At 35.6% G+C, this 23466-nt stretch overlaps 1 protein-coding gene across 20 annotated transcripts in view; it reads left to right on the top strand.

Annotated features, from left to right (window-relative positions):
• Positions 1 to 23466, top strand: part of CYRIA (CYFIP related Rac1 interactor A) — a 53829-nt gene that overhangs the window by 16098 nt on the left and 14265 nt on the right. For 6 of the 20 annotated variants that reach the window (XM_071741969.1, XM_071741964.1, XM_071741959.1 and 3 more), the window contains exons 2-4: positions 432 to 482; positions 2193 to 2261; positions 18602 to 18681. In XM_071741969.1, the coding sequence (XP_071598070.1) occupies positions 18612 to 18681 (70 nt within the window). In that variant the 5' untranslated portion in view covers positions 432 to 482; positions 2193 to 2261; positions 18602 to 18611. Of the gene's footprint in view, positions 1 to 431; positions 483 to 2192; positions 2262 to 2580; positions 2691 to 14230; positions 16799 to 18601; positions 18682 to 18869; positions 18950 to 22155; positions 22371 to 23466 lie in introns of those variants that run through there. The other 14 variants (XM_071741963.1, XM_071741956.1, XM_071741950.1 and 11 more) reach the window with 9 other exon arrangements.

Below are 23466 nucleotides of genomic sequence, written 5' to 3'. Positions count from 1 at the left end.
TATCCAAAGCAAGTTTTTGCAACCCACTGGGACTTGGGTCAGAAGTTGTCCCTTACTCTATTACAGCTCTGTAGGAAATGGTGGGGTTTTTTGGGTTCTGTGAGGTGCTTCCAGTCCTTCCCCTATCCCAATTTGTAACTCTTTCCCAGGTTCTTTCCCATGTAAGTTGCATCACTCTTTGGAGTTAACTAAGTGTCCTGAACGTGGCAACATCAGTTCACTGTTGTGCTGTACTATGAGATTAATTGACCTTTTGCTCTTGGAGTAACCCACAATAGAAGGTACTGTACCTTGAAGCAGTACCCATTGCCTTTCTTAAAAAGGCAAATTACTATGTATTGAAGGCACTTAAAGAAATCTGATTTTCACTTAGTAATTAAAACAGTTTCATTAATAACAAATCTTTTTAAAAAAACTTTTTAAATCCACAGATTGCAGCTTCTGTCTGAGTCTTGAGAAGGCTCTGGATCATCTTCAGCAAGGTAAGAGTTGAGTGTGGCACTTTGTGTCTTGCACAGAACAGCTTTCTAGCAGGTTTGCATGTCATAAATGAGAAATTAATACATAGCCTCCCTTGAATGGTATCCTCTTTTAATGTTTTACTGCTGGGTGTAAAGAACACTTTTGAAAATGTTAGTTGGGCATAATATTCTCACCTTGAGGTTTTATTTGTTTGCTTTTCCTATTATAGAAAGCAACTGAGAAATCTTCTTCCCATGTACTTTTTTCATTTACTCCAGTGTTTATTTTGAAACATTTCACTGTTATTGTTCTAGTCCATGTAAACCCTTGGGACACAATTGGCCAAGGCAAAGAACAGGATTTGTTCTCATCCTTTTTGAAGTCCTAATTCTATGATTTTGAGGGGGCCTTCTACTGTTCTCCCCCCCATTTTTTTCAAATCTGGAACAAGTTCCCATCCAGATCTCTGAAAAATAAGTTCTAAACACCCTCTGTTGCTACAGAACTGGAGAGAATTTGCAGCCAGCAGCAAAGTAGAAGCAATGATGAAAATATTTTTTTTTCCCTGAGAGAAAGGGAGTTCCCTGACCTGACCAGCTACTAATTTTACAAAGGTTTGTTTACACAGAGGAGCTATCCCTAATTAGTTCCCTATGTGGGTGCACTACTTGAGAAATTAGTGTCACAGTCTGATTTAATTTAATCTTGTCTTATAAAGAATTGTTACAATTTGCAGTAAGAAGTGTATCTTTAGAAGAAAGTGAAATCTATGCCACACCACCCCTGAATTTCAAAAGATAATTCCTCCTTAGGCAATGATCAAACACTCTTACTATTTTTAATTAAATTAATATAAAAACATCACTAATTCAGAACCAGTTATTAGGCATATCTTTATAAATATGGCTGCAAAAATACATTTTTTTTTAAAGCTAGTACTTAATTCAGCTGATTTAGGGACCTGATGACTTGACCTCTTTTTCCGTAGTCATGAGGATAGTAAACCAGAATATTTGGGAAGAGTGTTTTATAAGCATTGTTGAAATAGAGAAGTCTACTTCCAAGCTTTCCTGTAGTGGATTTTTTTTTTTCTAAACTTCACTTCTAGTCTGGCAGCAAACTTCCATTTCTTTTATTGAGAGAACTGAAAAAGTGACTTCAGAGCCAAACCTCAAGAACAGCTGTCCCTATTGCTCCTTATAAAGAGCCTGGTCCCCTTGTTTTTCTCTCAGCCTCCCTCCCCACCACTAACACTTGCAGAATAAAATGATCACTCTTAGGTATTCAAATTACATTCTTTATTTTTTTTAGTTTCAAAAGATAAATTAATGTTTGAACTTTGAACTGCTTTAACCAGACCTCTTTCAATATAAATACTGCTTTAATAAATATAGCCATTATAATAAATTAATATTTTTGAAATAGGTTTACACTTACCATATTTAATTATTTTTTCTTTTATTTCTCAATATAATGCATACCTATACCAGTGAACAGTATTTTTCTTTGGCTAATTTTAAGTACCTGATCATTTCAACCCAGAAATGTTTTGATTGGTATTATTTTAAAAGTTTTTGGAAGATTCAAATTCCACTTTAAAAGTAATAATTTCAGATTTTCATGGACACAGTCAAGCATATTTCCTTTTTAAGATACCGAGTCGCACCTGAAAATTGAGAGAGAGAAAATACAGTCATCTCAAGTGTAATTTTGAATGTTTTTTGTGACAGACGGACGTTGAATGTTTATCATCACTTCTTTGGATTTTTGAATGTGAATTGGAACCACTGTATTTCTAGGTAAGACAGACAAGTGTGTTAAGTACACTTTATTTTATGTGTGAATTGTGAGAAAGTTAACAAATGCAGTATGCTGGACTGTTGAATGAGTCCAATGTTATTTGAGTTTTTAAATAATAACAGCTCAATTGTTCTAAATTTCTGTATCCCCTGAGAGAAGCCAAACCAGCAACTCTACATCATCTGTCCATGGGTTTTAATATAATGGTCAAGTATGTAGTTGTTTGATTGGATTGTTTCCATTCAAAATGCTCTTCAAGTTCTGTCTGCCCTTTGTCTGGCATCAAGACCTGTATTCATCGAGGATTTGGTGGTTTAGGGAATTTGCTCCTGAAAATCTACTGACTGCACAGACTTCTTGGAGGATTATCTGTCAGTATAGATCTCTGCATCAGCTCAGCATGGACTAAAAAATCTACTGGTGTCCAGGCAAGTAAATCAGTGCCAGTACTTGCAAAACAAATTGCTGTATTGGTTTTAAGCTTGTCTGCTCCAAGAAAAGGTTTAATACATGGGGAAAACTACAAAAAAGTTGTGAACAGCTACCGACTTCAATATATGAGGAGGAAGCAGAGGGTGATAGAGAAGAGCTTAGAGGGTTTTGATCTATAGATATAGTGCTGATTACCTTTGTCCCCCTAGCGAAATACTGCAGGTTTTTCCAATTTGGCTACTAGTGTTTACCATGTAGGTCACAGGGAATAGAAAGTAGATCTCAGTGTCACACCCTTTGCATGCAGGGAAGTTGTGGGCAGCACTATGCCAGGGCTCTGAGACTGCAAGTTGCAGTCTCTGGTTCTGGTGGTTTTGACCCAAACATGCTGTTCTTTGCCAGTCCTTTGTGGGCTGATGACAAAGGTGAAGAAGAGATGACATTTGAGCTGGGTAGTTACAGCATGTAACATAAAATCTGAAAGGCAATAATGCCTTACTTCATTGTTGGAATCACTTGGCTGTGCAAAGTGGCAGCTTTCATCCAGTGGTTTCTTTGAAAGAATGAAACCATGGAGTATGGTTTAAGCTAGCTCTGCTTTAGGTTATGGGCATGCTGGCAATTGAGTTGCTGTGGGAGGCATCCAGCAAGCAATGATCACAAAAATTTCAATTTGTTGGAGGCAAAAACCAGCTATGTGGCAGCAGCCTGGCTGGCGTTTTATCACAGCATGTTTGCAATACCCCAGTGAACCCAGGGATCTCAGTGGCATCAAAGTAAATGTGTTTACTCATCATTTGCATTTTTGTTTAAAATAACTAAAGCTACTTGCAGAGCAGTTTGGAAGATGTAGGCATTCATTAGTTTGATGCCCCAGAGGATACTGGTGAATGTGGAACCAGTGCAGTTGAAAGCCAGTGGTTTCATTTCACTGAAGGAGTGAACAGACCTGGGTCCACGGGACAAGGTGAATGTGAGGGAAGACTTATTAAGATTAAAGGTGTAATCATAGCTTTGGCTGTTTCTGCAGTGTAGGAAAGTATTTTTTTCTACCTTTTAAACTAATTATGTGATATTTGTAGGGACTGTATACATAACCAGTAAAGTTGCTTTGTGAATTTTATTCTGACACTTTTTCTCCAGTAAAAAGTCTCTTTTATTACAGTCCTACAGATTTTGAAGTAGGAATTCTGTATCTGACATCCCTATTCAATTCTATAAAAATCTAATTTCAATTAAAACTTAGGTTGCATTATACTTTTTAAAGTGAAGACAATATTCCTGAGTTGTAGAGGATCTCAAAAATGATTGCTCTGGATGGGCTTATCCACCCTGGTGGGGGGGACTGAGATGAGCTGAAGGGAGATCTTGGACACAGGACAAGTAGAGTGAAAGGGAAATTAAAGGGAAAATGATAGGGATAGAGATGAACACTTTAACATGACAGAATAAACAGGAAATTATGAGAAACAAGGAGTATGAAATAAGGAAACAGAGATTTGCTGAATTATGGAAGTTTTTTTATTTAGTTTGTAGAAAGTTAAAATTACTAGAGTGTAGTTCACTACTTTTATGGATTTCATTGGTATGAGCTATAAAACTTGTCAGAACTACAGCTGGTAGGAAAACTTAGTAATTTTTTTTACCTGACATTTTTTTTTAAAATCCTATTTATTAGCTATTAGAGACACTTTACAGATCTTAAGACAAATTATATTTTCAAAATGAAGCTCTTTAATATGCCTTTAATGACCTTAAAGATCGACTCTTTCAGAAGACTGCGACAAAAAGCAGAGTATAAAAGCATTTAAACATTTTTTTCATGAAAGAAAAGGTTCTGAAAATCAAATCTTAAAATGACAATGACAAACCAATAACCATTTCTAGATTCTAATGCAGCAGAAGCAGTTCTTCATGAACATAGCTGTGAGCTGTTTGAGCTGTGCTTCAAAGTCTTATACAATAAGGTTTTTTATTTCTTTTAGTGTAAAAAGAAAGATTGAATCTCTTGGGCTGTTTTTAAAATGATCAGTATCCCTTACAACTCTTGAAAATTATGACATGAAATACTGTTTTAATTCTCCAGAATTTGAATTTTCTTATCAGATTAAATATTTGTATACCTATTAGCAGAAATGATTTTTTGTTTGCATACACATGTATACAATGATCTATTAATGGTTTTTAAATTTCAGCAGGCAGGAGAATGTGGACTGGAAAGGGAACAAACTAGTTTTCATCTTCAGTTTCCTGTTTTCTAAGAATACCTAGGATTTCTTAAATAGTGTAATAGTAAAGATAAATTGAAAGACAAATTATAATATTATTTTAAGTCTTCAGATGGTAAGTATATTGTTAAAATAGTAACTGGTTGACAAGGATTAGGCATAATTTTTTAGCAAAACTAGTGTGAGCTGTTAAGATGAAGAAAGCAATGCAGAGAGAGCAGCATCAAACACTTAACTGAATTCAGACAATTGATTTGGATATTTGAAGTACAAGTGGGAATCTTCACCAGCTGCATAAGGAGTCCAGATTGATGGTTAGGTGCCAGAATTAGTACCTAAAGATGAACCTCTGGAGTAAATCTGTTCTACCTGCAAATATGTCCTTAGGTATCATACACATCAGGTATGGTTACTTCTAGTGTTTAAGCTACATAATAAAATGAGGAGCAGCGTGGTCATGGAATCTCAAAATGCATTTCAGACAGTTTTTTAAAAATAGCTTGAAGTTCAGAAGCCAGATGATAATATTTCACATCTGTTACTGTGCAGTCTTTGAGGGTTTGTGCTGTGTTATGTTTGTAGCACATCTTGTGCATGCATGTTCATTACTGTCACAAGGAATACCATGTAATGAAGTTTTCAACACAGATTACTAGTTAATTAATTTCCAGGTGTTTTACAAATACAATACATAAATGTGACTCAGGGAGAAGCTTGAAGAAAGGTACTGTGGTAACTGCAGTTTGTTGCCTTGCATTTTAGGCCAGATGTGTTTTCTAAAGAAGTAGGCACACTCTCAGTCTGGAATCCAGCTGTAGGCCTGATTTTGGTCAAATCAAAATGCTTTTCCTGAATTTTGCATCCTCAGAGGATGATGGTTTCCCAGCAGGTGTTAATGATGAGCTTCTAGTTTACAGCAGTGAAACTTAATGAAGTTCTTGAAATTAAGGGTAGAGTTTTTCAAAGGTAGCAGAAGATGCAGATTCTGTTGGCTTCTCAAACAAAGGCTCAAATTCTTCACCAATAGCAAAAAGTAAGGCTTTGCATTTATTATTTTTTTTTAATAAAAAGCTCTTTCAAGGAGTTTTCTTAAATGATAAAAAATTGCAAACTTTTCTTTTTTTTGTGGTGTTCACCTTCATTAGCACAACTTGCTGACTTCCTTCCTCAGCTGCAGTTCTTCCTACACTCAGAGGTCAGAAAAGAGCAAGATCAACAAGCCACACATCTGGCTGTCTCTCTTTCCAACTGGAACAAAGAAACAATTTTTTTAATGGCTTTTTGAGTTAATTGTAAACAATTTGGTTTTGGAGTAGCTGACTTGCAGCAAATGTTTGTCGTAGGCGGATGTAGGGAAAAAGGACTATGTCCTAATGCAATTCCTCTGTGACCAGTGAGGGGAAAAAAATAACTTAAAAAAAAATAAAGGAATGTCTTGGTCCTTCTAGCAGTGAAGTATGCTCAGAATTTTGAGTGCATGTGTAGGACATTTCACAGGCTTAAAATACATGCTTTGTAGAGACAGAGACAGAAGTAGTTGCTCATTTGATTTTCCTGTACTATATAGGATATATATACTGATTTTTTCCCACTTTATTTTCAGTAGTTTTTTATATTTGTATAAATTGGCATTGATAAAAGGCCAAAGGCAAACATTAGGGGGGAAATATTTTAAAATGGGAGTTCTGTTGTAATATATTTTCTTTATTTATACTATTCCTAAATGCTTTGTTCCAGTAGAAGTTTTGCAAAACCACTGTATTTATAGTAATTAACACTTAAATAATATTTTGAAAACTAGTTCTTAGTGAAACATTTTTTCTCTTTTTTTCTTTTTTTCTTTTTTTTAATTTTTTCTTTTCTTTCTTCCCCATTTTTGTAGTCTTTTTAATGCCTCCTAGCATCATGTAGAATCAGTTTATATGTGAGTTACTTTTTTGTTACTTTTTTTTTTTTTTTTAAGTAGTTCTTTCTAAAGTAATCTAAGCATCTGTCTAAAGTAAACTAAGTGTGCCTTTTGGTTATTCCACACTTTGCAACAGGAAGTACTCGAATTGTTGATACGCAGCACTTATGAAAGCTCATTGGATTTGAAAATACTTGATTATACCTTTGTATGTCTAATATGAACTCCTTGCTCTGATATTTTGGTTGCTTTAAGATGTCTGTCAGGATACTTTTTATTTCCAACCTGACCACCCTGCTAAATATTTACACGTGTTTTGATGTGAAAGTAAATTGGTAATGCTGGTAATTTGACTGTTTGGAACTATGCCTAAATTTCAGGGAAATACAAACTTGAATAAAATGAATCATCCAAAGAAAATGTTTTCCATCAATTTGTTTCTAGGAGGTAAACTCATGCACTTTACTATTATTACTCCTTGTCAAAATAAGGTGTCTGAGTTGATAATGCCACTTAGTGGATAAGAGCCTTAACTGCAGCCTTTTTTCAGAACCAAATCAGGGAGCAGACAGCTCTCCTGATTTATACTGGATTATTTCTGCTGGCTACAATATGCTGATTGTAGCATGTTTTCAAATAATCTTTTATTATCATTGCCATTTTAAGAAGTTTATGGTAGCCGAATCAGTTTCTGGATGAAGCATATTAAAATATGCTTCTGAAAATAGATATTAAAATACTTGCTTTTGCCAAGAAAGATTGGAACAGGTGATCCTGGAGGCTCCTTCCAGCCTGCTGTTATTTCATTGTATGAAAATGTAGGAATCACTTATTACAGAAGTGAAAACTTCTAGGAGAATAAGAATCACTTTATTTTCATATTTAATTTGATCAGAAGCAAGCAAACAAACAACAACAGAAAAAACCCAAGCTTGATCTTCTTTCACTGGTATTTCCAGCTATTGAGGTATGGTGATAATTTTGGTTATTTTAGGCAGTGTTTGGTTATAGCACTTGAGGCTGGAAGATGGGTGGCTGGGCAAACTGAACTAGAACAAGCTGATTCTACAAGAACTGAGTTAAAGAGGAGTGGATTGAAAGTAGTGCCTTTTCTTGAGTGACATTGTGGAGGGTATGCACAAAAGGGGAGTACAGGACTGAGCTGGGTTCTATTTTAGTTGTACTTTCATAGACTTCAAATAATTCTTCTTTGGAATAATAGAAAGGTGAGACAGTTTCCAAATGTCTGTTCTGTGTCTGATACTTAGCATTTATTGATTCTTGAATATTGATTCTTTCGAGGTCCCTTCCAACCCCTAGGATTCTAGGATTCTATGAATATATTCTTTTCATAAGGACTCTTAGTTGCTGAATAGTTTGGATGCTAGTATTAATAAATTGGTAGATTTGATATAAAATTTAAAAGTTCAGACTCTCTGAGACTGAGATATATATGCATATATATATATAGTTTATCTTGCATACGTATTTATATTTTTCCAATATTAGTGTATTTTAAAAAAATATATTCTATAATAAAAGAATATCATCATCTGCAATTTAATGGTAGGTTTTTGCACTGTTGAAACATATATTGATTTAGGTCTTTCCATTCCTTTTCAATCTGTAAACCATGTTCTTTGAACTTTTTTTTCCCTGATTAAATTTCCATTACTTCCCATCAACCTCAATGTTCAGTCACTAAGCATTTTTTTAAATTAATGTCTCAGGCTTTTCTGATGTTTTCTGTTATGCTGCTTTTATTTGTAAATGAGTTGAATAAAGTGCAACTAACATAACGATTGGCTCAAAAGGGAAGAAAGATAGCTCAATTTCCAGACACATTTCAGTGATGTATGACAAAATGTGGAGGGTTTTTTAGTTATGAATACTAGCACATTTTTTTTCAGAAAATTTCTCCCATCTATTTATCATGAAATTAGGAATCCTTGAGGGTTTCTTCTGCCCCATCCCATCATCCAGAGACCTCATGTCATCTAAGTCATGAGCTAGGAAGTATCTAGGTTTTAAGACCCTGCTAGTGCTGAAATCACACAGGTGTTCTTCCTCCCCCTGGGTGTGCACTGGGCTGTTGCACAAATGCTTGTGTCTCTGGACACCCAGAGTAGATGGTTTTGGGTCAGCAGGCAGAAAGCTTAGTTAAGTTGATGATTTTAATCTTGATTTACTATTATGGTGTTATGGCTGTAATTGTGCTTTATCTGTTTTTTTCCTGTAACCCTGAAGGAACTCTAAGCTCTCTGTGTGCATGTGTGTGTGCATATATATATGTATATATATATACATATGTGCATATATGTACATCCATTATGTAAGTTTTTGTGTGTCATTTAAGTGTGTCATTAAGTTTATGTGTGTCATTTTCACACAGTTCAACTGGTTACATGGTTTTTCTGAAAATAGTTTTGAATGAACTATTTAAATGTTTTTTTATAATTTGAATTGTTGCTAAAAAGTAGTGAATGATGCTTTTACAAGAGTCTGTTTCTTTCACATTTCACTTATGTCACCTCTGTTGAAGTGTGAATGGGGAGTTAGTTACAAATGCAGATGAAACCAACAAGATCCTTAGATCTTTTTTCTTTAAATATAAAACATAATTTTTGCTGTAAACCTAAATACAGTGTATTTTCTAAAATGTTTGATTTGCCTTTTCAGACAGGAGTATTCAGAGGCAGTAAGAAAATATTGGATGTAACTACTGCTTTTGAATGCCTATAATTGGCATTTCAAAGCTAGCATTCCTGACCCCATGTATCTCAGTTTTAGTCACAGGCTGCAAAATCAGCTTTCTTCTTTCAGAACTTTTACTGTGCTTAACATCAATAATTCTAATTGTAATTGAATTCTAATTGAAACTTCTTGAATAAAGACAAATAAAAATGGGATTTCTGTCCATGTGGAGAAATCAGAACTGCTGCCAGGGGCTGATGTAGCCTGTGTTGGATGCTGGGCTAGGATGCCCTTCAAAGAACCTTCACCAACCTTGAGACCTCACTCTCTACTAAGCCTGCTCACCCATAAGCTTCAGTGTTCCAGCAGCAATTTTGATTTTCATAATTTTAGATGCAGTCACAGTCAACTTGTAAACTAAATTCTGAGTACTGGTAGGAGGGAGAGGGAAAGCAATACGACCAGCAGGTCAGGGGAGGGTGATTCTCCCCCTCTCCTCCAGTCTCATGGGACCCCTCTTGGAGCACTGTGTCCTGTTCTGGGGCCCTCAGCATTAGAAGGATATGGAGCTGTTGGAGCAAGTCTAGAGGAAGGGCCACAAAGATGATCAGAGAGCTGGAGCACCTCTCCTGTGAAGGCAGGAGGAGAGAGCTGGGGACTTCAACCTGGAGAAGTCTCTGGGCAGCCTTCCAGTACCTGAACAAGACCTACATGAAAGCTGGAGAGGGACTTTGAGCAGGGGCACGGAGTGATAGGATGAGCATGAACAATTTCAAACTGGAAGAGATTAGGTTTAGATTAGGGATTAGGAAGGAATTCTTCACTTCTGGGGGTGGTGAGACACTGGCACAGGTTGCCCAGGGAAACCATGGATGCCCCATCCCTGGAAATTGTGGTTATGAAAATATCTAGGTTAGTTTGGCTTCAGTTAGAAAGGCAAGGGAAGAGAAAAAACTCACCCCCTGGTACTGGGGCTTTAGCCTCTGTGAAAATTCAGTTCAGCATCTGCTGCAGAAGGAAGTTAGCACTCATGGTTCATTGCTTACACAAAGTAGCAATTAGATCTAGTCATGGCCTTTTGCTAAGGTGTAGAGGTGTTAAAGCATTTTGGATGGGTTAGACAGTTTTCATTTAAAGCGGGATATTTTTTCCTTTGCTTTGGATCAAAACCTCTGGCTTCTGTGATGGTCCCATGGCCGGCTGGGTCAGCGCAGGCCTGTGAGGTGCTCTGGCATTTGGATACATCCCCTTGGCAGGAAATCCCCCGAGTGGCATTGCAGGGTTGTCAGAACAAGGGGACAGTGTCAGCTTCTGTGTGTGCCTCTGACTTTGCTCACATGGCTGAACAATGTGCTGTTTTCTTTGTGTAGTGTGGGCCTCTAGGGGCTTCTGCATCTTGATGTGGGGAAGGGAGCAAACCATTTTGTAAATGGGCTGGTGATCAATCCCCATTCAAATTTGCCAATTAGCTAAATATAGAGTTTATAGCAAAATTTATATTTTTGCTATTTATAGCAAAATTTTGCTATTTATAGCAATAGGAATAGGATGTAAAATCACTGCTGTGCCTCAATTTTACTGTCTTAATAAAAAGTTAGTGTGCAGATTTCATTGCTATATTAGGAATAGCTTCCAGTTTTGGTTTTAACTGATTACTGTCAGGGTCTATATGTTATGTTAATTTTCATTTACACTTGCAAGAAATCTAATTTTTAATTAAAAAGATGGTTTTAATTCAGCACCATTCACAATACTCCTTTCTTATTTGTCATCTTAGACAAATATCGAACTTCCTAATATACCAAAAACAGCTGGAGTGTTTAGCAGCTCATGTTGAGGCACAAGAGCTCATTTGGCATTCTGTGTAAGAAAAACACTTTGGTAGCTTTGATAAGTTTGATATATATAACTTCGTTAACTTTGATAACACTTTGAAAATAGATTTACTAAAGAATGCACTTAAAGTCTAAGGCACAATGCAGAATTAAGACTCTTTATGTCTACATCATTAAGAGGGCTACTGTGCTGGCCTATTAACTAAAAACAATTTTCAAGACAGGCTATTTTGCACAAAAGTGCCATGGACCCAATCTGCATCTTAAAGCAGCAGCAACCTTTTTTTTTTCTCTTTGATTTTTCACCTGAGTTCTGTTTCTCATTTTGTATATATGAATGCATATGATCTAGTCTAGATTTTTCACTCATTACATCCACAAACGTTGAAACCAGGTAGCTGTTCAAATGCCCAAATCATTATTGAGTGTGTCCTGACATGGTTTTGTTTCCTTTATAATTTTGGTGAGAAAAGACAAGGATAAGAAAACTTTAGAAGGAAGATGAGGATGTGGCTGCTCTTTTTTTACAGGAGTTTGGAAGAACTAAGTCAAACTCCATTTGGAAAATAATTAAGTGGTTTTGTTTTGAAGCAAGAAACACCTGAACTGGCCAAGCCTGTCCTGTTCCTGTTGAAGGCATCTCTTTTGTGTATCAGTTTGGTAAATATGAGTATCCTGCTTTGCTTACCTATCAGCATCAATTGATAGAGGCTCCATTTATTGTGTATAGGGAAAGTCTGTCCCTGTTTAATGTATAAGCATCTCTGCATGCATTGCATATTCAAACTAGGTTACTGTACACTCAGAAGGATCAAAGTACAACAGTATTTTCTTAATTTGAAATATAATTTCATTCTGATTACTTAATTGGCTTCCATTCTGCATTTTTTTTGTTGGGGTTTGGGTTTTTGTTTTTTCTTCATTTGAAACCTATGAATCAGATACCAGATACTTTGCTTGCCCGGTTTTCATGCTTTCATGGTGGCTCTTCTGATGTTATGCATTTTCAAAATACATAGGAGTTCTGTTCAAAGTTTGTTCAGGTGTGAGGGCTAGGCTAGAGAAATCCCCCTGTTGAATAAATTATAAGTTCATCTCAGGTAATCTTTTTTTTTAACCTTTTGATTTTAGTGCAACAATGAGCCAACCTCTTTAATCCTTGGGGCTACAAGCACTAATATTGCTGGCCAGCTCTTTTAACATTTTATGATTAGTGAAAATTGTATTTGTCATTACAAACCATTTATTAACTCCCTTTGACTTACATCACTTTTTTTGTAGGTTTTAATTGTGGCCTGCAGTGTGCATATCTGTTAACAGCAAAAGCTCTTGGTTTGAAGTGTTGCTTATCTAGGAACTGTAATAAAATAATTGTTCAAAGCAGAAATTATTCTTTTATCTTCAGTTACTTTCACCTTGAGCAACTTTCTTCTCTTATTCCGCTTTTCACTTCTTTACATCTGTTTGGTTTTTTTGTTGGTGGTTTTTTGTTTTTTTTTTTTTTTTGGTTTGAGTTCTGTTTGTTGGTTTGGTTTTTTATTCTGTTTATGCTTCGCCTGCATAAGGAATGTGTGGCACTGTTTTTTCCTCACTTCTGTGAGGTTGCTTCTTGGAGTATCTTGTCATATGAGTATTTTACTTACATTTTGAAAATGTTACAAATACAGTATTTAGAGGCCAACAGTGAAGAAAATCAGTGTAGCTGACCCTCTAAAGAACTTGGGTGTGTTTGTCCCCTTACCTTGATAGAGAATACTGTGGGTTTTTCACTGTGATATATCATTGGAATTTTTTTGCAATTAGTATCTCAAACACAAATGTATGATTATTTTTACATTTTTTTCATATATAGTAATACAATCTTATGCTTATTTCTAAAATAAAGTCCCTCAAGGAATAATACCACTTCTCAAAACTATTTGCACAAGTGAGGCTTGTGCACCAGTTCTTACATACCTCTTCATCAGTGCAACTAAAGTTTCTAAAACTTAAACATTTACCAATAAAAGCTAATGATGCTACCAAAGATAATTACACTACTGTATTCATGAAAGTATTCACTCTAAGAAAACTGGAGAGATGATTTTTAAAAAAAACCTTAACTTTGGGTTTTGATGGGATAAATATCAGGTAAATACAGAAGCAGGGCTAATGAATTGCCATGATGCAGAATGGCAAGCAATAGGTAAAATAAAACTATACAAATAATATTTGAGGGATGTGGATATTTGAAGAAACACAGTTTTCTGTGAGACACAATTCCTGTATTATATTTGGCATCATACTTGGATGCATTTGGAGCACTGTCAGGTGTCATGACACATGAAATATCATGACTGAGCTTAAAAAGCTTTTTGAAGAGCTTTTAACATAGTTTTGACAGAGCTGCTGCTATTTCTGTTTTGGGATTTAGGTACCCCAACCTCTAACTCCAGTGATTTCTATGGCATTGCCTTGAAGATGAATCAGAATGCTTCCTTGACTGTTCCTGATTCCACCACAATATTCCCAGATCTTTACCTATGGTAATGTCAGCTCTGTTGAGTGACCTTGCAGAACTCCATTCATGGAGTGATGGTGAGAGGGAGAGCTGAGGGAGGGAGGGAGGTGTGAGACACCCACCTGAAAAGGGCTCCAACCTCTGCCTGGAGTGTCACTCTATGGATGACTCTGAGCATTGCAGCATTCCAGCTTTTGTAGCTAGTTTTACACAAATACTCTGAGATTAGGAGGTTTGAATTCTTATTGCCTAGAAGAAGAAAATAAAAAAAGCTAAAATGTTAGTAGCAAAGTGGACAAATGCGATTAAAAAATTGTATTTTATATCTTCTCTGCACTCCTTACAAAAAAAAAAAAAACAGTGATAGAGGGCTTCCATTAGAAAACGAAGTAGATAATTGTTAAAAAATCCTGCATTTTCAAATCTTGTTTCATTTTTGTTTTATTCCTTAATATAATAAGACCATTTTCTGAGTCTTGCACTAATAAGTGAATATCACAGTGATTTGGAATCATGCATTTAGTCTCAGAGATCTTCTTGAGTTCAGATGCGGGTGGGGTTTTTGAAACCATGGTTAATTTTTCAAGCAAGAGGGTCAGTTTCACTTCTTGCATGATGTTAACATGCTTAGAGCAGTACAGTTCCCTCAGACTGGGACAGTCTCCTCAGGCTGTCTCTGCCTGAGTGGATGTGCCATTAGAAGTTACCATTCCAAATCAGTGCTGTCCATGAATTTGGGAATCAGTTTCTCCTGAAACTCCCAATGGAGCTGCTCATGAAAACACTCCCAGCCCCACTTGTTAGGGTGATCTAAATGAGTTTAAGCAGTAGGTATTTGCTGATCCAGCTCATTTTGACAAAAGCCTTTTAGACTGTTTATGTAATCAGATTTAGGAAATAGTGTCTAGCAAAGGAGCACTGGTGAGCAGCAGAAGGCTGAGCTCGTGAAATGTCTCCTTTTTCACTAACACAAAGTTTAAATGCTTTGTCTGTTACATCTTCAGTGCAGCTACAGTGATGCTGAAGGTTTAGAGGAAAAGGAAGAAGAAATGAAGTAGTGCTTCTCTAGCAATTTATATAGTGCTATAGCTATCATTTAAAAATGAAACAAAACTCCATGCTTTAAAAATATGTAATTGCTTGAAACAGTGTGTAAGCAATGATTTTAAATAAAAGTTGAATAACATGTTTCTTAGCTTTGAATATGCAATATTTAGTTGATAATATAAAGTTAGTGAACAGTTACTAAATTTTCAAGGCTATATTTCAATATATATTAAATAAAAAATTCAGTATATTTTTAGTATATGTATAAACAATCCATGGCAGATTTGAAGGGTTACATTTTGATTTGGTTTTTTGGGGGGGATAATATTTTATCTATCACAAATGAAAAAAGAGAGTGATTGGTTTAGTGAGAGAGAAGGAATTTATTTTCCTATCCTAGATAAGGCCTCTAGAATGTTAAAACTGAGTTATTGGAAGTTGAGGAACAAACTGATTTGTTAGAAGTCTGTTATTTTGTTCCAAGCTTATCTCTTAAACTTGAGACTGGATAATGTTTATATAAAGTGCAAAATGCTAAGTGTGCTTTCTTGTTCATTACTGTTTTTATGGTTAATGTCTGTGTGCCACTAATTAAATGTTGAGCATCAAAAATTGAGTTACGAGCTTTAAACTGTCAACAGCAGCTTAGAAAGTACTTTCTGTGTGTTTATGTAATGTCTTAGGATAATATGCTTTAATGGATTGGAAAACAGTAAAAAACATGAAATAGCCAATACCATGTTCATGTCAACATGTCACCATTTTTAACGCATAATGTTTAGAAGCTTAAATTTTAAGGGATTTTGGCACTAGAGAGAAGCTGCTATTATTTGGGAGTGCTGTAACAGCAATATTTTTATATATGCATTGGGTCTTATTTCATCATTTAAGCTGATTTTACAGTAAGTAAAATAAAATGCTTTCAAGTTTAATGAAATGGAATTTTATGCTAAATCTTTCTGATTGGCTCTTGTGCATCAGCTGTTTGCTTGCATTTCTGTTACAACCACAATATACATACTGACCTGCCCAGAATTTGACATTAGTACATTGAAATCTCATTACAAATCATCCTGGAAGTGACTTGAAGTTCCTGGAGTTTGGAATCTGTTATTAGTTTCCAGGGAAAAACAATTTGGAAGATCCAAGTACTGGGAAGCAGCAAGCTATGCAGAATGAAGTAATATAGTTTGGATCAAGGAAATACGTTTATTTGCTCTTCCACTAAGGTTGGCCTTTTAGTACAGAGTTAAAAATTTAATCTTGAATGATGAATTGTAGTTTAAAGTAAAAGGTTTTTGGAACTAGATATGGGGGGTTTTTTTGTTTTGCTTTATTGTGCTTTTTAGGAAAGCCTTAAGAAATTATTTCAATCATAAGAATGTTTAGCAGCTGCCCGAATCATTTCTTCTAGGTGTTGGTACTGAATATCACTACTTTTGGAGTTGTTATACCTTGAAAATAGATGTTGTCAAACCAGTGCCTTCAAGATCACTGGAAACTGCAAGCTGCCCATGGAAATGGGCACATGGAGTTTGTGACAGGGCTCTTGTTTCATGCTTGTGATGTAAATAGCTGAATCGGTTTCTACAGAGGAATTGGAGAGGTGAATAGAACTGAAAATAATCTATATAATATAGTAAAAGTTATGGAAAAATACTCACACTTAGAAATCTCCAGAGCTGTAGTGTTCTTATTCTCATAAGAAGGATCAGAAACCAGAGGTTGGGCACATATCCTCAAGCCAGTCAATGCAAATGAGGGAGCATCTCCTCAGGGTTTTGGCAAAAAGGCTGCCCCTCTGTGCTGTCAGCTAAACTGGGCTCTGGATGCAGTGCTAACTTTGGCAGTAGAAGAAATGGTTGGATACTCTCTGAAGATAGAAGGCAATGAGGTAAGATAAGGCTTAAAATGAGTTCAAAGTGAAGATTTTAAACTCAGTCGATAATATGGATTGGGATAGTATTTCATAATAATATAAATTGATTCTTTTGAGGTTATGAAAAGGAAAACAATTGTATGCACATTGTCTTGTCCCTCTTACCTGATGCTGATAAAAATGTATTAGTGTGACAAAAATGTTAAAAATTATTGAAGATGCAAGGTTTAATGCTGTATAAGATGTATTTTGCTCTGTTTGCCTGTTTTTCCCCTTTGTAGGAAAGTCGGACTCGGATATAATACAATGCAGACCTTGTTCTGAAAGTAAAACTTAATTTTTTTTTCCACGTATACATAGATGTAACTTCATAATTAATGGAGAATATTGCATTGTGTTTCAATACTGTATATGCAAGATGTTGCTTATTGCAAAGGGCTTGACAGTCTGCTCAGTGGATTTGTTCTGGAGAGAAAATTTTGAAAAAGCATTTAATGCAATACAAAGCAGTTTGTCATAACTAAGAAAAGCTTTGTTTAGAGGAAACTGCATGCTCTGAACAGGTTGCTGATTAATTTTATATCACTTTATAGAATGCATGGCTGCTTTGAAATCTCCAAGCCTTCCATTAGCTTCCTGGGTTTTCTTGCAGTATAGATATATCAATTACATGCATATAGGAATTGGAGTTCATGATACTTATACATTTGTTAAGCTTAGGGGGAGAATGTGATAAAAACTTTGTTTCCTTGTATGGAGTATTGGCCATGTACATGCTTAGAATAAATTTTTGGTGGTCTGATTCCTTATGTGGGAAAAGAGGAAAACTAAAAAAAAAAAAAAAAAAATGAACATAAGATGTGAGCCCCAAGAGCCATGGTTTAGAGTACTGAGAATATTTATTTTTGAGGCAAAAATCAGTTTTCAATCTTGAATTTTAAATCTAAAATTATATTTTATTACATCCTCCAGGCAGACCTCTTTATCCTTATGTGTTACTTGCATGGTTTAATTTTTCTCTCTTCTGAGAAAAAATTTAGTTTACCCAAGAAAGCAATAGTTATACATAGTTTTAGAATAATGTATCTTCCTAAGGACTGTACTAGTAAAAAACGTCTTTAAATTCACTTCCTTCATGTCTTCCATGCTTATTTGAGAATTGGTTACTTTTAATTTTTGAATTTTTTTTCTGACTTGAAATCCAGAAGCTTCCACGATGAAGGATAATTATAAAAACTAAAAAGATAGAGCTTGATAAAGCTTTTTCTTCTTTTTGTCCAAAAATGCATACATAGAGTTGTGAATGTTAAAAAGTGGAAGCTTTTTAGCTTTTCTTTCTGATAGATTTTAATATCTATTTTATAAAACCTTAATGGTTAGAAACAATTAGATATTTTTTTTTCCTTAAATTGAGTTATTTTCATGTAATAGCATAGATTTTGCAAGAATGCAAACCATGGGTTAAATCATATAAGCATACTATAGAATAGTATACTGTAGTATATTCATACTATACTGATGTTTTGGATGTAGTAGGAACTATACTATTAGAAGGCTTGGAACAGATGATACTTGAGGTTTCTTCCAACCAGAAATTCTATGATTAAATTTCAATTTGTTGAATAGAATGATTCAGATTTTATACAATGCCATACTCTCTCCCTTCTAATGAATAAATACCATAGACCACCAAAATGTTTCTCTTGGTCCAGAACTTGCCAAAATATTTAATTGATAATGCAGACTGTGTCAAGCCCTTAGTTGTAGTAGTCTTCAGTTCATGTGTATAACTGTTTATGATTTTGTTGCATTTACTAGGTTTGCTGGGATGGGTAATCTTCTTAAGGTCCTTACCAGGGAAATTGAAAACTATCCACATTTTTTCCTGGATTTTGAAAGTAAGTTCAAACAATTATAAGGTAATGAGAGAATCTTTTCCCTAACTTAACAGCAAACTGAGGAAAAACTTCTAAAATCTAATTGCTTGCAGTATGTATTCTCCAGCACAACCAGTCTGTCCAAGTCCTTGTCTCTAAAATAATTTGTTCACTCCGAACTCCTTTTCTCTTCCTTTTCTATTTTTCAGGAACCAAATGGGAAATCTTTTAAAAGTTCTCACTTGCACAGAGCTTGATCAAGGGCCAAATTTTTTCCTTGACTTTGAAAGTGAGCAAAGCTTCTTGCCTGGCTTGCCTTCCTTGCTTATTATTTCCTAGCAAACTGCATGTGCTTACGCATCATAAAGCAATTCAAAAGGGATTTGCAAACAAATCAAATTACACTTCAGTTGAATATTGCTTTTTGATATTTATAAAACCATATGAAATTACTCAGCTTCATTCTGAGCAGAGAAGGGAGCAGAATGATAGATCTGCTTGTTAAATTCACATATGAATGAACTTGACCTCAAATTTCTTTAACAAATTAGACTTTAAAAATAATTTCCTCGTGTTGCTTCCTTGAATGGAAATTCATATTGGAAATAAAAAGCTGAAAAAATATAGGTAGTGGAGGTGGCACTTTTTTTGCCTGGTTCAGTGATGATTTAACTGAGATTACTCTAGTTTCTAAAAAGTAGGGAGAGTTCAAAGTGTATGTGCTTGATTGCATCTCTCTTATTTGCATGGTTATTAGTCTGCAAAGCAGTATTTTGCATTCTAATTTCCTTGTCACACTATATCTGATTCAAAGCTATTTCACTTTGTTATAGTTTCCCTTCATGTAGTTCTAGACATTGTATTGAAAACCTCTCATAAAATCCTTAAATATGGGTTTAATCTTACTTCACTACCTAAGTAAAATGTTTTCTATTTAAAATGCTAAGTACCTTAGTTTAGAGAAGAAGTAGTTTAGAGAGAAACCAGTGTTTTTAAATTAACTTCATTTTGAAGCATGGTTTAAGATATAATTTCAGGTGATTAGATACACGTTTTATCACCCTGAAATTATTTTCTTTAATCATTTATTCCTGAATTGCTTTTTTGAAAAATGCTACTTACATGGGACTTGTGCTTAGACAAGTACTCTGAAACACTGGTTCAAAAAGTCCTTTAAACATGTATGTAAATGTCATGAAATCGTTCAAACATGCTTTTTTGGATCAGAGCCAGAGTGTATAACTAACTTTGCACATATATTAATTTTTTCATCTAGATCTTACACTTATGAAGTGTACTTACGAAGTTTTAAACAATGAAAAACCATTAATTTGTTGGTTTGCATTTTCAAGAAGGCACAAGGAGCCACGTATCCCTTTTTCTCTTCCATTTATATAATTTGAGAATTTTATTGTACACCTGGGATGTCAAACCTTTATGCAAACCACCATGTATTTTTTTCTATCAAACTTTTGCAGGCTTCAGTAGTGCTCTGTGGCTTTGCCAAGCTATTGGTTTTCAGCTTCTCTGAGGTTCCGAGTTTAATTAGCTCCATCATGTTCTGGATGGTAAAAAAGTAGTCCTGGCCCAGGCTGCAGACTTGGCAGGACACAGGTGGTCTGGGAGTGGGAATCCTTGGCAGAGCAGAGTTGGTGGTGAGAGGGGAAAATACCTTTTTTATTGCTTTGGCAGCAAAGGTTGCTTTTTTTTCTAAGTGAGTTTCCAGGAACTGAACAGGGTGAAGCACCCTCTCATGGGAGGTGAGCAGTAGTTAGTGCAAATGCACAGGCACAACTTCCTAGAGAGAGACAAAAATATAATCTCAAAATTTCAGTGAGCCTCATGTTCCTGAGCAAGTAGTTAAAATGTTTTACTTGAGGAGTAAAGTCTTGGAGTTTTTTGTGGCTTGAAATACATATTGTGTCAAAGGGATGTGACTGAAGACCCCTATAGTTTAGTGCTTTGGTTTCCTTTAATTATCCCTTCAGCAGCGTAGGACACTTAGTGTCATGCTTGCTGGATGTGTTACTTTCCGTGTCCTGAGCTTTCCAGTCAGGTTCGTGGATTGAAAAGGTCACTACAGTTGTCTATTCACAGGATGAGGGGTATGTTGAATTGCTGTGTTTCCTGTCTTTCATTATCTGCATCAGCATATTGCTTTCTAGGTTTTGTGCACTTTTTCATAAGCTGGAAGTTAACCATCTCAATGTGAATTTGTCAGCACTACTGAAGTGTCTACAGAGCTTTCAGAGGCAGCTGCCCTGTATTTTTGGAGGGGTTTTTTGCTGCTCTTCATTTGGTATGTACTGTACCTGAAAGGAGGCATCTGACATTAGTCTTCCTGCTAGGCAGTGTGCCACAGCAGTGTACCACACAAATACTGCTTAAAACCCCACCAAAACAGAGACAGCATTTTTCCTTGCATGCAGGAGTAGAACAGGTATGATCTGTCTCCATGCCTCAAAAGGAAGAGTCCTTATAGACTGAAGTTGGTCAATAGTAATGTGAGTGGTTATGTAAATGAAGTGTGGAAAAATAAATCATTAAGGTTTGAGCGTCGTTTGACAGTTGATTTAATCTGTGCTGCTCCAGAGGGGTCATCCCATGGTTGATGTTTTGCCACATAGTCTCGTATCCTTATGGAAGAACTGAAATGTGCAAACACATGATTGCACCGATAGCAAATGATATCTGTGTGGCAAAGTCAACTTGCTAAGAACTGGCTGTAAAAAAAGCAGTCTCCAGACTTCTTTATGTCTCTCCGCCCACCTCCTAAGCAATCTTCCAGTCAGGACAAGGGGATGGGGATGGGAACAGGGTTGGAAGAGCCCCAGCAGTAGCACATGAATGGGAGCAGCAATGTAGGAGAGGAAGGCAAGCAGCTGTACAGGTTTAGATATTTAGGTCAGTCATGAAGCTACACAGTAAGGTCAACGTAGTAGGTTTTTATTTTATTTTTTTCCCTTATTATCTTTAGGTAACACACATTTAGGTAATGTGTTAGGTAACACATAGGTAATGTGTTGTAAGGATGAGTGTTCTGTGCAACAAAAATTAATTTATTATCTTGTGAATTATTGTTCCCCAGTACAGAACTCTGTTTTGATGAAAAATTTTTGAGGCCAATCATGTATTGCATCTTTTAAAAAATTCCTTTACTGTTTTTTGTTTTTTTCTTTTAAAATGGACAAGTAGAAACAAGACCACTTAGAAAAATAAGTTTTCTCATCTAAATGAAATTTGTGTGAGGTTTCAAAGTCTGCCCTGTGCAATATTTGAAAATGGGAAAAATAATGAAACAAAAATAAGTAAGTTTCAAAATTTTACCTTCCAGTTGTTTGTTTTTTGGTTTTGCTTTTGCTTTTTTTTCTTTAAATAGCTATTTTAATTTTTCTCTAGAAAAGTTTAGTCTAAATGGTTTAAATTTTTTTTCCCTTTTCCTGCAGCTGTTGATATCATCAGTTGCACTTATGACACCTTCTTCTGGCATTATTTGTCATTCCAAACTGGGAGACGTGTTTCATAACTCCATGGTCATACTTGACTCCATCATTAATATCAGTTAATGTTGTTATAGCATAAGCAGTTCTGGGTGGTCTCCAATAATAATTTTAGAGTAAAGGAGTTACTCTGGATCAGTACAAGGAGAAGCAGTATGAACATCAGTTCAGTTCAGCTAAGAAAGCAAACAGGGACAAATGAGAACTGTGGTAAATTTGGTGGGTGATATGGGGAATAGTGTTTCCCTATGCAGGTGAAAAAGCCTTTTCTTTGAGGTGAAATGCAAATTACATGCATTCAGCCAAATTTCTTCTTTTTAAGATCTGCTGAAAGCTTTACATGAAGAAAAAGAATCTCTTTGTTCCTGAATGGTGAACTGTATTGTTGTTTTACATTTGCATCTCATTGTGGGCATTCCCAATCAAACTGCTGTGTGTTGGAATTTATTGTATACTACTTATTTTACCTTAATTCCCTCTCCTCTCTCAACTCAATGGTAATGTTAGAAAGAGTGAGGGCATTGCAAGTCTTGAGAGTCTCTGGGTTTCAGGATTTCATGAGGCCACAGGGTAAATTATCTTGAAATTGATTTTGTTGGTTCAAAAACTGTTTTACTCTTTAGATGTTAACTTTTTTTACATTAGTAAATGAATTTTACATATTTGAGGCTCTTCCATAACTGCTTATGATGAGTGCTCTTTGCAAAACATTTATTAATTTACTTCTGTCCAGAGAGAGCCTTTTTCAGGCTTCTTTGCCTGAAATTCCACGTGAATTCTTGGAAATAATTTGAAGTTTAAGGGAAAAAAAAAATTGTTTTCAATCTAAAAGACTAAAGCTTATAAAGTATTGGAAGGAGGTGTCTTTAAGTGACATCTTCAATCCCATCCTCTCCTTAGATACAGATACCTTTTCTAAGACCAGACTCTCTTACCTTAACCTGAACAGGTTTTCTTTTTTCCTGAATGCTAGCTAGTTGGGTTTGTGACATGATCCTAATTTAATCCCTTTCGTGCCCTGAAGAATCAAGGTCACTTATTTTCTAGGATGCCGCCCCCGCATCCCCAGAATGATTAATTAAATTTTCAGCTATCATTATATTCAGTATGATTAAAAGTGTCTATTATTAGAACATGTTTAGCAGCAGATCGACTGCCCGCTTTTTGCGTAATAGGATATTAATTAATACCCTTGCTCCACAAGCAGCAAGGCTGGAGATGTGATCTGCATCCAGCCTGATGGAAGTTAAACTCTTAAACTTGTCTCCTGTGCTCCAGAGTGCCCTGAGCAAGAAGCTGCCTCTTA

This window comes from Heliangelus exortis, chromosome 3 (genome assembly GCF_036169615.1).
Source record: "Heliangelus exortis chromosome 3, bHelExo1.hap1, whole genome shotgun sequence".
Classification (NCBI taxonomy): Eukaryota; Metazoa; Chordata; class Aves; order Apodiformes; family Trochilidae; genus Heliangelus; species Heliangelus exortis.
The sequence above is the reverse complement of the archived record's forward strand: the minus strand, read 5'-3'. Positions and strand labels throughout refer to the sequence as shown.